The sequence below is a fragment of the Mycteria americana genome, chromosome 2 (assembly GCF_035582795.1).
Source record: "Mycteria americana isolate JAX WOST 10 ecotype Jacksonville Zoo and Gardens chromosome 2, USCA_MyAme_1.0, whole genome shotgun sequence".
NCBI classification, from domain to species: Eukaryota; Metazoa; Chordata; class Aves; order Ciconiiformes; family Ciconiidae; genus Mycteria; species Mycteria americana.
The window spans coordinates 43,229,328-43,243,188 of NC_134366.1; the positions used below are offsets into that span (position 1 = coordinate 43,229,328).

The 13,861-nt window shown below is 42.5% G+C and overlaps 1 protein-coding gene across 7 annotated transcripts in view; it reads right to left on the bottom strand.

The window, feature by feature from the left end:
• The window catches only part of THRB (thyroid hormone receptor beta), a 170,519-nt gene that overhangs the window by 51,734 nt on the left and 104,924 nt on the right, over positions 1 to 13,861 (bottom strand). For all 7 annotated transcript variants that reach the window (XM_075493156.1, XM_075493160.1, XM_075493159.1 and 4 more), the window contains one exon: positions 742 to 806. In XM_075493156.1, coding sequence (XP_075349271.1) covers positions 742 to 748 — 7 coding nt within the window. In that variant the 5' untranslated portion in view covers positions 749 to 806. The remainder of the gene's footprint in view (positions 1 to 741; positions 807 to 13,861) is intronic.

Consider the following 13,861-nt stretch of genomic DNA (forward strand, 5'->3'; position numbering starts at 1 on the left):
GCATTTTACAAACAGGCTTTTAAAAGGTCCCACTTAAGGCATTTGGCTCTTCAAATATGCATTGACGAACAGTATCAGCAGAACATTTTCTTTTCGTATGCAATTTGATGAATACTAAAACAAATTCTGGAAGTCTGAAATTCTCTGGCTTTCTGGATGATCTCCACGTAATAACTACATCTTTTTAGACATCCTGTTCTGGGATGTCTTCTAATTTATGTATAGCCTTCAAATGCTTTGCAACTGGAAGGGGTAAGATGGTTAAGGAGACTTAAAATGGTTAATGGACATTTCAACTCTGGATCTTCAGCCCACCTGCAGACCTAGTCAATTATTATCTGAAGAGTACTTGGTAATCTATGTAAAATGAATTTGACTGTCTCACTTTGAACCTCATGGGATATGTCCAGTTAGAAAATAACTTAGGCCAACGTACTCAGCAGAAACTGTCACTGTACAGGCAGTTTCAGCAGAAATGTAGAAGTTGGAATGTGCGTTTAGAACAAAATACAACTTTGTTTCTGAAGGAAAATCAAGCAGGATGAGAGTTTCAGGAGAAAAATGTTGGGGAAGATTACTATGTGCCCCACATCTCTATGCTCTGGGTAGAGGAAAGATTTCAATTCCCAGCACCAGTGCATTCAGAACTTGTTAAAGCAGTATTTTGCACAAAATATTTAATAATAATCACTCCAGCAAAGCAAGAAATATTGCATAGATGCTCTTACGAAATACGATTACCTGACATACTGCTGGGAGTTATGGATATGTAATCATTCTTGTTCTTCTTCCGCCACCAAAGTCACCTGCCAAAAAAAAGAAAAAAACCCCATGTAATACATTCATAAATGCGAATCTGCAGAATACCATTAACATTTAAACAGGATGGAACATTTTGGATCTTGAATACCACAGTCCATGTTTGATGGCTTAACACATTAAATTCAATGCACCTTGCTGAACTGCACAAGGCAATGAGTGCAAGTCAGGTCCAAAACCTGCTGGACTGGATGAGCTGTGGGTAACAGGGATTTGGAAGTAAGGGCAAAAAGCTGACGGCTACTGATGCAGAAAAAAAAAATGCTTCTGCCCACTTCATGGAACACCTTCCCTTCATTTTTTGCAGAAGTTCTAACATGCAACTTTAGGAGCTATTGGCTTTTTACTTTACAGTTTCTAATGATATATGCCCATTACTCTCAGGTTCAGCGAGAACAGAGGATTCAAATGAATTAGAAATTATCTGTCTACAGTTACACTAATTTTTCTTCAATCATTTGAAACTTGGAAGTCCACCAACTTTTACAAAGTTTGGAGATGTAAATAGTAATTTTACTCATTTGGTAGAAAACTAATTTATATGTACTTATTACTGAAGTTTTGAACTATGGCATCTTCTATTTTATTAAGGAGATAACTGCAGCTATGAGGAACTGGATCTGGCAAACTGAAGTCATGGTTTTAATATTTAGATTGCCTCCTCCATTCATATGTCCATACATACATATACACTGACATATTAACTATACTCCTTTTCCGTTTGGTAGCAAAGACCGAAGCCCTGCAAGCTAATTTTGTGTCAGGAGAGAAAATCACTGATACCAGCCACAGCATCTTCCTTCAGCAGTATCTGTATTTATACTAGCCATAATGCTTTTTGAACAGAGGTATCACAGGCAACATGCCCTCGTTCAGCCATCCCAGCCCAAAACATAGTACCCAGTTGGATGATCCCAGCTCGCTCCCTAGTTTAAGCACCAACAATCCAATCCGAGCAGAGACAATCCTAAAGGCATTACTCCAGAATAGAGACAAGATCTCATTAGAATTTTTAAATAAGAAATCCCAGGCCTACAACTGACCCCACTAATACCAGTGGAAAACTAGCCTGGGATGACAGTCACACTCTCTTGATCATCAGGAAACACGTATCTTTTAATGTTAGCATGCAAGTGACATTTTATAGGGGAAGTAGAATCTCTCTTAGATTGTCCTGATTGATATTTTATGTTAAGAAACTGTCCTTTGGTCTTTGTTTACAAACTTTTCATTTTTATTCCTCTCTATCCCCTCAGTGCCACAGCCCTGGCTGTCTTTCCTCTCAGCCACTGTCTCCTCACATGGGGAGCGTTTCCCTTCCTTGTCCTTGAAATAAATATCTTCCACCAACAGCAGGCTGAAAGGACATCGAGCGCATCTGCTCTGTTTAGGCACAGACTACAACACCAGAATGTGAAAGCAGGTGAACTGCAGCAATCGCATTTACCATGTAATTAATGTATCTGGGACGCTGCCTCGCAGTTTCACCTAAGCTCATCACCCCCCCCCCCCCCCCCAGCGCTACACCGGCGAGGGCTGAAAACCCTCCCGGGAGCTCAGACACCCGAAGCTTTGCAGGAACCCTTCAAAGGCTCCACAAGATGGCGGCGGGACGCCCCCGCCGCGCTTTGCGGGAGCCGCACCGCCCCACTCCCTCGCCCCAGGCGCCACTTCGCGTCCCGCCACTCGAGATGGGGTGGAAACCAGCGCATTCCCCGCGCCCAGAAAAGGCCGGCTGCCCGCCCATGAGGCGCAGGGAAGAGCCACAGCCTGCCCACACTCCCAAAACAGCCGGCGGGCGCGGTGCTCCCCCGATGCGCCGTTTTTCTCACAAACACCCCCCGCCCCCGGGCCGGCCCCGCCGCCGCGCCGTGTGGTGCGGTGCGGTGCGGTGTGGCGCGGCGCGGCGCAGTGCAGTGCGGCGGCGCCCCCTGGCGGCCACGCGGGAGCAGCCCGGAGGGGAGCGGGGGCGGCTCGGCCCCACGCGGCGCGGCAGACCGGGTCCCCGCGCTGCACACCGGACCCACGTCTGCACTGCAGCACTGCAGCACTGGGGAGGGCTGGGGGGGTGGTCTTTCCATGCAAACCTCGGGCTTCTGAATTAACAGCTCTCTTATCTTCTCCGTAATGTATTCCTATCTTTTTCATCACTTCAGGCCTCATTACGTTAACCGGGCATATCTGGTAAATCTTTAAACTCAATTCATTGCTACTCCAAGATTCAGAATTGCTTCATGATTCAACAAAACAATACACCCCCCCCCAAAAAAAAAAAAAAAACAAAAAACCAAAAACCCAAACCACGCAAAAAAGGAAAAAAAAAAAAAAAAGAAGCCATAATGTTTACTGTATTTGTAAAGCAAGTGCAAAGTAAAACCTACTGAAAGTTTTACAGCAGGAACTGGTAAAATATCCTGCAGCATACATGTTACAATGTATTTTTATCTCCTTGTCTTTTCTTCCAAGCAAACCACCCGAGACTCCGTCTGGGCTCTTCTCAGAAAAGACAGTATCTCCATAAACTCTTAAGGGAAAAGCAAATACTCCGCTTGATATTTGCCATGTACAAACAACACAACTGGAGGCGATGATACAAGATCTCTCTTTTGCTATTGACATCTTGTGGAACTTCAAAATCCTTCACAGTCTGTCAATCAAAAGATTAAAGAGGACACAAATTTAGAGCAGTCTTCCAATTAAAATCAGACTCTGACCCATCCCACCATGTCATGGGACCCCGTGAACCTCAACAATAAGCCATTTCCCAGAAGTTAGTTGTGGTTTGGTGACACACTCAGTGACACACAAGTGCTCTTGAAGTAAACAATTGAGTGTTTTAAATAAAAATTCTGCCCCTCCTGTAAATAATTAGTTACTAATCCTAAAATTATTGTTTTTGTGCCAATCTATTAAAAAGGAGGGGAAAAAATGGAGAAATACAAAGTTCTTCAATGAATTATGTATACAGAGAAAAATTCTAGCTATCCTGGGAGTTTTGCCATTTTCCCTGATGAGACCAGGCCTTGGCATGAAGGCAGCTGTCACTTGTGTAAAAAAACTAATTATGAATTGACTGTAGGAAAAGACAGTCTTTTGTTTAAAGCATTATACTAACATATCTGGCTTTGGCACAGTCTTCCTGTGTCCCACAGTTTCAAATGGAGAGTATGCATCCTCTTTTTCTCTTCCTATCCGTCTAGAAAATTACTGGAGCAGGTCTTGGTGTTGCTGTGTGAATGTACAGTGTCTCGCCCATCTAGCATCTCCACTAGGTCGATTTAGCAACTGCCAAAAGAAACATACTAATTGAGCCCGTTTGTAACACTGGCTTTGTACCTGATGGTGATTTTAATAATCTTTCCAAATGTATTGGAAGTGTTTTCAAAAGGATGCTTTTATCCTGCACTTCATATGCCAGAAGTATTTCCTTTTTTTCCTTCTAAGGAATGTGGCCCATGGATGGAAAGGTTGTGAAAGCACAGAGCTATTTAATCATTCTGGCACGCCAAACCTTGATTGTCTTCTGAAGGCCCGGCATGGTTGCTACTTTACGTGAGCAAGAAGAGTAAGTGGTGTCTACATGTCCTGGTTTCAGCTGGGACAGAGTTAATTTTCTTCCTCATAGCTGGTATAGTGCTGTGTTTTGGCTTTAGGATGAGAATAATGTTGATAACACACTGATGTTTTAGTTGTCGCTAAGCAGTGCTTACACTAAGTCAAGGACTTTTCAGCTTCCCATGCTCTGCAAGGTGCACAAGAAACTGGGAGGAGGCACAGGGAACATAGTTGATCCAAACTGGCCAAAGGGCTATTCCATACCATATGACATCATGCTCAGTATATAAACTGGGGGGAGTTGGCTGGGGAGCAGCGACAACTGCTCGGGGACTGGCTGGGCGTCAGTCAGTGGGTGGTGAGCTGTTGCATCACTTGTTTTTCCCGAGTTTTGTTCCTCTCTCTCTTTTGTTGTTTTCATTACAATTTTTTACTATTATTATTATTTTATTTCAATTATTAAACTGTTCTTATCTCAACCCACGAGTTTTCTCACTTTTACCCTTCCGATTCTCTCCCTCGTCCCATCGTGGGGGAGTAAGTGAGCAGCTGTGTGGGGCTTAGTTGCCAGCTGGGGTTAAACCACCACACTACATTAATTATAGCAAGTTCCTCTTCAAGGCATAGATATGGAAGATGCTGGAGGAAATCAGATTCTTTTTCAGAGTCTACAACTAAAAAGTACGTGAACAGGCACAAATGGGAAGGATGCAGATGAGTCACAGGCAAGGCTCCACCACATCAGGTCAGTAATGTCTGGGAGCCTTCACGGACATTGCAGAGTAAGTTTCTTTCTTGCCAAAAGTGACACAATTTTTTTGTTTAAGCTTTGCTAATATCAGAGGGAGCAGGCTTCATTAGATTATCTTTTGTGTCTCGAGTGCTCGTTTGCCCACGCAGAGCTAGCCAAGGTCTCATGGCTCTGAGTCACAAGCCCTGAGCACACAGCACAAACTTCAGAGGTTGCTATCTCACATCCCGCGTGATCTCCCCGCCAGACAGCCAAGGCAGCAGACCGGGCAGTGTGCTCTTTCTCCATCACTTGAGTTCAACCCTACTTTTTCTATTTTTTTTTTTTTTTTCCAATAACAAGGTAGTCCTCACATTCATACTGGATACCTCAAATAAAAGTAGCAAAATGCTCACTCCATTCTGAGACTGAGTTGTGTTTCAGATCTACAGCCCTGCACCAGGAAAAGAAGATTCCTATTTTGTCCCAAATAAAAAAAGACATCTTTGGGATCTTCATCTCCTCTTGCCTGAAAAGGTGATATATGGAATTAATTTTCAGGCTTTGGTCTCCAATCTGGAAACACTGTCAAGCCATATTGCCAATTACTGCACTTACTTTCTTTTCCCATAATGAAAGGCAATTAACCAATTAACATTAATCAGTGTGGTTAAGCATGCTCCCACTCTCACCAAGTACCCCCTCCTTCACACAAAGGCACCACATGAACCAATGGGTATATGAAAGGGTTGCGCTGCTCTGGGGATGAGGGTGCTTTTGACCTTACTCTGCTGCTTCAGGTTTAGATGGTGGCTGCCAGTCTCCCCTAGGCCAGGGGCACAGTAATTTTGTGGTTTGAATCGCGGGCCCTGCCCGTATCATGAACCGCATGCTTCCTGGCGAGCCTCAGGCTTCCCTTCCCGCTCTGCAAGTGGCTGCCCCAGGCAGCACGGGGCCCCAGCTCTGCTGCCTCCTGTCTCTTCTCAAGGCAGGAACCGGTGGGAAAAGGGATTTTGCACAGAAGCATTGACAAGCCACCCGGCTCCTTGCCCTTCACCGACCGTCCCTTGACGTCCCCTTTTAAAAGCTGGAGGGAGGGCCACAGGGCGAGCTGCTCATCCGCACGAGTCCCTCCTGTAACCCTATCTGCAATACCCGGTATCTCTGGCTCGTCCCTGGCACCTTTATACACCACTCTTACACAATGCTCGCCGTTTCTGGCTCGCTGGGAGCTGGGCTGCCTCCAGGGAGAGGAGCCTTGTGCTGAGCGGAGCGGAGGGCTGCTGGCAGACCCGGGGGCAGGTGGGAGCCTGCCCCAGCCCTGGGATGCAGTGGGGAGCAAGCGAGGGTGCAGAGCAGGACAGCAGAGCACGTAGGTTTTGTAACAGGGCGCAGGGGAAAGCTCCAGCACACTCCGACGGAGCGCCCCGGGCTGCCCGCCCCTCACGCTCTGCCCTGGCACAAGTTACGGCACTTCTGTTTTTCTTGGGGGCTATCTTGGCTTGAGGGTGATGAATTACGGGATATGTCATCTGAACATTTTGTTCTGGAAACTCCCTCTGTGAAAGTTGCTCTCACTTTTAACTTCATCTGAAGTGAAAATTCCGAAGAAGCAACTCCACACCAGGAAAAACTACAAGATAGCCTATAGGCTGTATCAATGCCTAACTGAACTTTTAAATTTGTTTCAATATTTAATATATCAATACTTAACAGCAAAGTAAAATAAGTATTTTAGAGCAGAGTTATACAGAGGATTTAGTACTAATACATATTCAGTGAAAAACGTACTAGGCTATGGCTTATGGTGCATGATACCTATATAATGAGCAAGTAGTATTCTCTCCCTTATAAAACATACTAAACAACTGTGCATCATACAAGAAATAAAAATCTGTCCAGTTTTCTAGATAGGTTTAATGAAAAGCCCCCATCAGAACTGGCTTGTAGGCACAAGCTCAGAAGTAGACTTTGACTCATGCTTTTTATTGCTAGTCTAGTTCAACTCACGAGGACATAAAAATGTGCAATAAAGCATAAAACTAAAACCACAGTGCACTATCTGTACAAGCATTTGCGCTCTATCTTGAAACACTTGATCGAAAGGCAAGGAGCTACTGAGCTTTCTAATACGAACGTCCAGTAGTTCTGTGTAATCCTGTTCTTTCCTCCTCACAGAGAGACAAGACTCTCAACATATGCTCTTCAGAATAGGGTACTGGGTTTACCTTTTAGGCTCAGAATTTCCTGTTTTAACTTGCTTCTTAAATACTCTAAAAATTGCTAAGCACTAACAAGTCAAGATTATGGATGCTCTGCATCAGTCAGGATCAGACCATAATACGATATGTGCTCAGCTCTGTGCAGGCATTAGCAGCTATTTTACAGCACAAAAACTAGCAAATTATTATATTGCAGACAATAAGCCTCATTAATTGCAACAGTAACCTCACTGCTTTACAGGTTCTTGAAAGCACTTCTGTTTCAATAAGCAGAACTGCAGGATGAACAATGTTAATTTAGATGGACAAAGTAATTCCTCCTGTAGTCCCACACTGGTGAGACTTTGGTTCTGGCATACAGTTTGCAAGACAGGCTGAAAGATAAAGCTGTTGTGTTGAATGGACTATCTACAGAAAATAGACACAGCACCACAAAATGTAGTATTGCAAGATAAAAGCAAGATGAAAGTTGGTTTTATGATTTCATCAGAACTTAATGTCTTACTGTATTTGGGTATATGTATCCTTTTACAAGCTAATGGAAAATATAATAATTGATTTCATCGTAACCAAAAAGAAAAGTGTTTTAGTATTTCTGTCTGTTTCCCAGTAGCCTGAACATGCTAGAAAGGCAGTCTCAAACGTATTATCAAAAGTACGCAGGGGAAGACTGTAACATTACCTTTAAACCACTTGGGCATCAAGCAGAAAATTGAATACGTAATGCTTCTCTCGCTCTGTACAGAAATGAATAGTGTTATCTCACTTATAAAGTATCTCAAATCACTTATTATTACAGTGTGGAGCTGTTGACTGGCCCTAAGATGTAGAGGCTCTAAGAAATCTGCTTATATTCGGCTTAAAACTGTCAGCGTAGTGGACCATAGCCACCTCTCTGCTTTACTTCACCCCCTTGCAGAAATGTCAGCTCTCCAGCACTTTGCTTTGGCCTACTACATGTGTACACAGGAGGGCATGAGAGGAGCACAGAACTGGAAGCAGCCCTGTTTAGCCACAATTTTGATAACCAGCGTTCTATTCCCTGTAGGGGACTTTCTCAACATGAAGCGTTACAGTGCAAGATAGCCAGATTTGCCAAAGAGTAGCTGATCTGTAACTGTGCATTAAGAGATGTTTATATCATTAGAGATTTAGGCCTTAATTCCGAAAGATCCCTACCTACTTGCATAAATATCCAGTTGAGCAAGGATCCTGGAGGGACAAGGATGATAGAAAAGCAAAAGGGATAATATAAAAGACCTCATATTTGAGTGATTATTCCTGGGTTTTTTGAAGACCCTTTGAGACACTCATGGCTTACATGTTCCTTCTCCATCCTATGGGAGTTTCATTCAGACAACAGCTTTGACGTAAAACTTTTCTTGTTTGTCTGTTTTGTTCTGTCAACTCAGGAAACATTAGCTCTCCCTGAAATTTCAACAAGGGACAGTTTATCTTCGATGCTAATTTCTCTTATTATTCACTGCGAAGTGTGTGTTAGATGAAGGCTGTCTTGAATTACCCAGTAAATCTCTACAACTGACTAACATGAGATAATCCCAAAGATACCGAATTTCAAAGACTTTTATTGAATCTGGTGATTTTCCACCCTCATGATGAAATGGATTAAGAAAAATAATGTTTTCTAAATGTCAGGAGGGGAGTACCTGGATGAATCTTGTTAACAAAAATGGATTTTGTCAATGCATCTTATATGCGCTGTGCCTAAAAAATCAGTGAAGCAGAAATGAGTATGTTCTAAACTACAAATGTCACTCTGAATAGGGATAAGTATTACCATAAAGATTGGTACTGGCATTTGTTTGAGCTATTTTCAGGGGTTCAGATATGAACATCAGAATGAATGCAGCTTTAGGCTTTCTGCTTTTCTTAACCAGAGCTTCAGAGAGTCACCACTTAGTTTAAAAAATAAATCCTAAATACTGAAAAATCATTGTCTATATTGCAGGCCTTGAGTTATAGTGTGCAAATATATAGAACTTTGCAGAAACCCTTGGAAAAGAAAACAAGAGATGCTGTTACAGCTATGGATTTAGCCTCATGGGTTTTGCATATTGTGTGACTTGATGAGTTTCCAAACCTGAATCTATTTGTCCTAAAAACTGATAGCTGAATTGCAAAACCACTGAATTCTGAAATGTTCAACACAGATTCCAGACCTGAAATGTATGGCTTAAATTCAGTTATAATTGGGGGAAAACTTTGAAGAAGCTTATTTTCAACAACATTAAGGTAACGGACCCGAACAAGAAGTTAGTTGTTTTCTGAAATCTACATCTCCAGCCAGCAAAACCTACGGTAGGGGGATAAGGATTAGCTAAAAATCTGTGCAGATCCTTTCTACAAGTTGAACTGGTGGTCCTGGAGTGTTCGCCTGCCACTGCAGAAGCAGCTTTAGGGAAATGGGCATCAGACAGGCATTGACAGTGTGACAGGCACCAAAAGGGGACAGCGCATTTCTGGATGTGTAGGTTCAGGCCTTATGTCAAGCAGTAAGGCAGATACCATCCCTGGAAGCACGATGAAGGCATACCAGAGCCACAAAGAAGTATGAATAATAGAAAAGGAGGGACAGAGAAGTAAAGTTAAATGATTAAGGGGCTGGACTGACATATATCAGTTGAGAGTTAACTATGGCTTGGCGAAGTGACAGGAAAGTGAGCACACGATAACCATGCTCAAAGGACAGCAAGGGATGATGGAAGAATGTGACTGTTATGGGAAATTTGGTTAAATTATGCTAATAGTTACTGGTGGACATGTAATTAGGTTAGAGGGCAGCTATATTTAAACAGGAGAATTCCTGCCTGGTTTTAATTGATATTTTGAAATGGAGAAGCCCATATTGCTATTTCTGAGGTTTACCCAAAAGCTTATTTTTCAAAAGAAAAAATTCAATGACTTCAGTAACAATTAGGCTCAAGTTGGAGAAAGCTTTCTGCAAACATCCCCTCTGAAATTTCAAAATACAAAACACATGTTTTATAGATACATAAATATATTTATAATTATTATAAATAAATAAAAAGTTTCAAGTTACCTGGCAATAAGCTGGTGGTCATAAAATATGACTGTATTAGAACGATCTAAACGCCCACTTGCTTATGGTTTTGGGCAGACAGGAGTCATGGAGAGAAGGAATAATACTTGTGAAAATGAAGTAGAAGCTCTTATTTTGCTTATTTTAACAGAAAATTGCTTGCACCCTCTATAATGGCTCTGTCTATATGACCAGCACTGCATGAAGTTAACTGGATTTCAGCTGAGCATTTTCACAGCTCAGAAGTTACCCTGTTCAATGTCCTGTTCCTTTTTATCCTCATTTCTTGGAGAACAAACACATTATGGCATATTCCCGACTAAATAATTCACTCATTTACTCTTTAAGGAAAGCAGCTCCCTAAGAGGTGTGCTCTAACCTCTACCACTCCTCATACACTTTTTCCTGACCTCATTGGGGCCCCAGTGTGGAGAGCAGAGAGGATGACTACTTCTTCTCAGAAGAGGCATATATCTTAATGTTAAGTAGAAACATTATAGATGCAAGCCTACTTTCGGGTGCAGACTGGAAACAAATCACACAGCCTCAGTGTTAACAATAGCCTTTCCGTATGTCCAATAAAGCAGTGATTTCCTTTTTTTTTTTTTTTTAAGTCTCTCTTCTTGTTTGCTGCCTCATTTACAGCTAACAATAACAGAATCAGGCCCAGAAATTAAAAGAAAAAGTTTAATCGCTGATGATTTCACTCCCTCTCCCAAGCAAACAAAAGTCTACAACCTTTTAACCTTTTCCATCCTATTTGCTAATTACTTATTTTGTAATTAACCCATTATGCATCTGTCATTGTGTTTTAAATTAAATCACTTTAATTGCTAGTAAGTAGGGTTTATTTAGTTCCTGGTATGTTTGTACGGGGTCATGAGTGGGGAGTCGTTGAACCACTCTGAGTTACAGGTGGCTCTCTGCAAAACTGCTGAAGTTGCTGGAGATAAAATAGTTAAGCCGCTTTCCTTAGGTGATTTGATTTTAATGACTAATGGCATATTTCTAATGGACGAAAGTTTACTGCAAATATGGGAGGGCATTTTTTATTCCTTGTATATAGATCACATTGGGCATTGTTTTGTTTCTTGAAATGATTTTTAATGAAGGAATAATTATGCTAATAGTTCTAGAAAATGCCTATCACCACCACACTTACTTTGCTGTGTAGTAAAACTCTGTGAAATGCAACACAACTTTATAGTAACAGCTGAAGTTCACATAAAGAGAATAGAGAAGATCTAACACATGGGAGACAGGGAGTTTTAAGTATGGGTCCAACAGTCAACATACTTCAGTATCTTCATATAAAATACCATAAAAACTGAGGATAGACATAAAAGATTTTGTTCCCCGTAGCACAGCCCCCTTCTTCCCCTTGTGTGTCCTGACTCGCTTTGCTGACCCTGCAGAAAATACCCATGTTTTTGCTGGGTTAGTTTTGCACTGGGTTAGCGAGTTGAATCAGCCCTGCAAGGTGGCTGGCAAGCACCGCAGCTGGCACAAAGTAAGCGGCAGGAGCCCACAGCTGCAAGGAGGGCAGGGGAGGGAGATGAGGTTCACCCCGGCTTATAAAATGGCACGCTGGAGGAACACAGTTCGGGTTTACACCTTTTATAACAAACTAGGGTATTTACGACTCCGTGCATTGAAATTACTTTTTAATTGTTAAAATAATTTCCGAAGGTTTCTCAAGCACCTTTGAAGGTTATAAGTCTTGTACTGGGGAAAAAAACCCCTAAAGACAACACAATCCGTTACAACTTTTTTTGTATTTAGATCCTTATACACTGAAGAAAGGCACTAAAAAGTGCTTGCTGTTATGTTCTAGAGAATGGCAATATGAATTGGTAAGGTCAGGCTTCCCTTTAGTACTCTAAATAAAGTCAAGAATCTAGTACTGATAAGACATGAGAATAAATTTCCAGCAAGAATCCAAGTCCACACCTTTGCTCAGTTACCTAAACATAACTATGGGTCAAATAAACAATAAATAAAGTCCACACATATGAAAGCTGACAGATTTAGCAAGCTGAACTTCCCACATAGACTTTGTTCTAGGAATTCATTAACAATACTAAAATCCAAGATTAGCCTAGATGTTAAATACTTTCTTCCCTGCTCCTACTAGAAAAAAAGTAAGTGTATGAAATTACAGGGTGTTACAGAGCATACCTTACTAAGACCTATATAGTCCTTCCAAAAGACAGTCTCTGTGTCCAGTGAGGAAGCTGTAATTAACCTTTGAAGCTTGCTATGTCATCCATGCATTTTTGCCTTCGGCTACGGACTACCAAGACACGGCACATGGCTGGAAGATTCTGGTGCAGTATTTTCTTGCTGCCAGATTTCTACCGCTGCATTCATCCTGATGCCTTTCTCACCGATCTCAGTAACTCCACACCTCCATGGGCAGCATGCCTGGGGAGCTCACCTTGCCACCCCCCCGTCTTCATTCCTCTTTGCACCATACTTCAGCGGAGTACCCCATCTCCGCATTCACTTTGCTAGCACTTCCACTCTGAGACAAGGCTTACAGGTGCAGAGGAAGATGATGAGGGACTGCAGAACGACACAAAGGAAAACAGGAGACAGTGGTGACTTTTAAATTTTTAATGAGGAGCCTTTGGATGGCCTTCAGGGACAGCATGGTCTGTCAGAGAGAAGCTATCAAAAGCTCAATAAATAGATAAATCTGTTGTATGGAGAGGAAGGATGCAATCAGAAAAATTATGTTTGCTTAGAAAAGGGGAAGAGGGGCAAAGATGCAGCAATGGAACTGAATTAAGACTCAGAAAGATATTCCTAACGGCTGTATTCTGAATATGCGTTAATATTATATGACCCATCTTAATATGACCCATATGTGACCTATCTTGAGATGATGAGGCTCTGAGCAGGTGTTCTAGAAGCTTAGACCGATAGAGAAAACCAAACTACTGATAGAAGCAGACAGCTTTGAGGGTGGCCTGCGCATCGGTGCACAGAGACAGAGGTCCATGCTGGAGGCAACACACAAGCAGACCAAGCCTCCGGGAGAACGGCAGGGAAAGAACGAGCAGGGGAAACTCAATTGTAAAGCCCTGTTCCGCACCAGCTGCTTCGCCTGAGGTGCGAGTTGGACATCTGCAGCTCTTTCGCTTTCCCTGGTTTGCCAGTTGTTGGCTTGGTACCCTCAGATCTTTCCAGTTTCACCACTGCCTGCATTCAACCCCTAACAGAGGTAAAGTATTTGGGACTTAAGGGTTGTATTTATCAAAGCAGTAACATTAGCGTTCCTGAGAGGGCAGACGGAGGGTCAGTATGGAAGCAGCACCCTCCCAGTGTCCTAAGCAAAACCCCAGTACAAGCAGACACATGTGCCTGAGAGCACACCAATAATTACATGGGGGAATCTTATCCACCCCCTTTATTAAGTTCATTAAACCCTCCATACTATACTGCCCCAGTGCTTCGTGATGGCTATGTGAC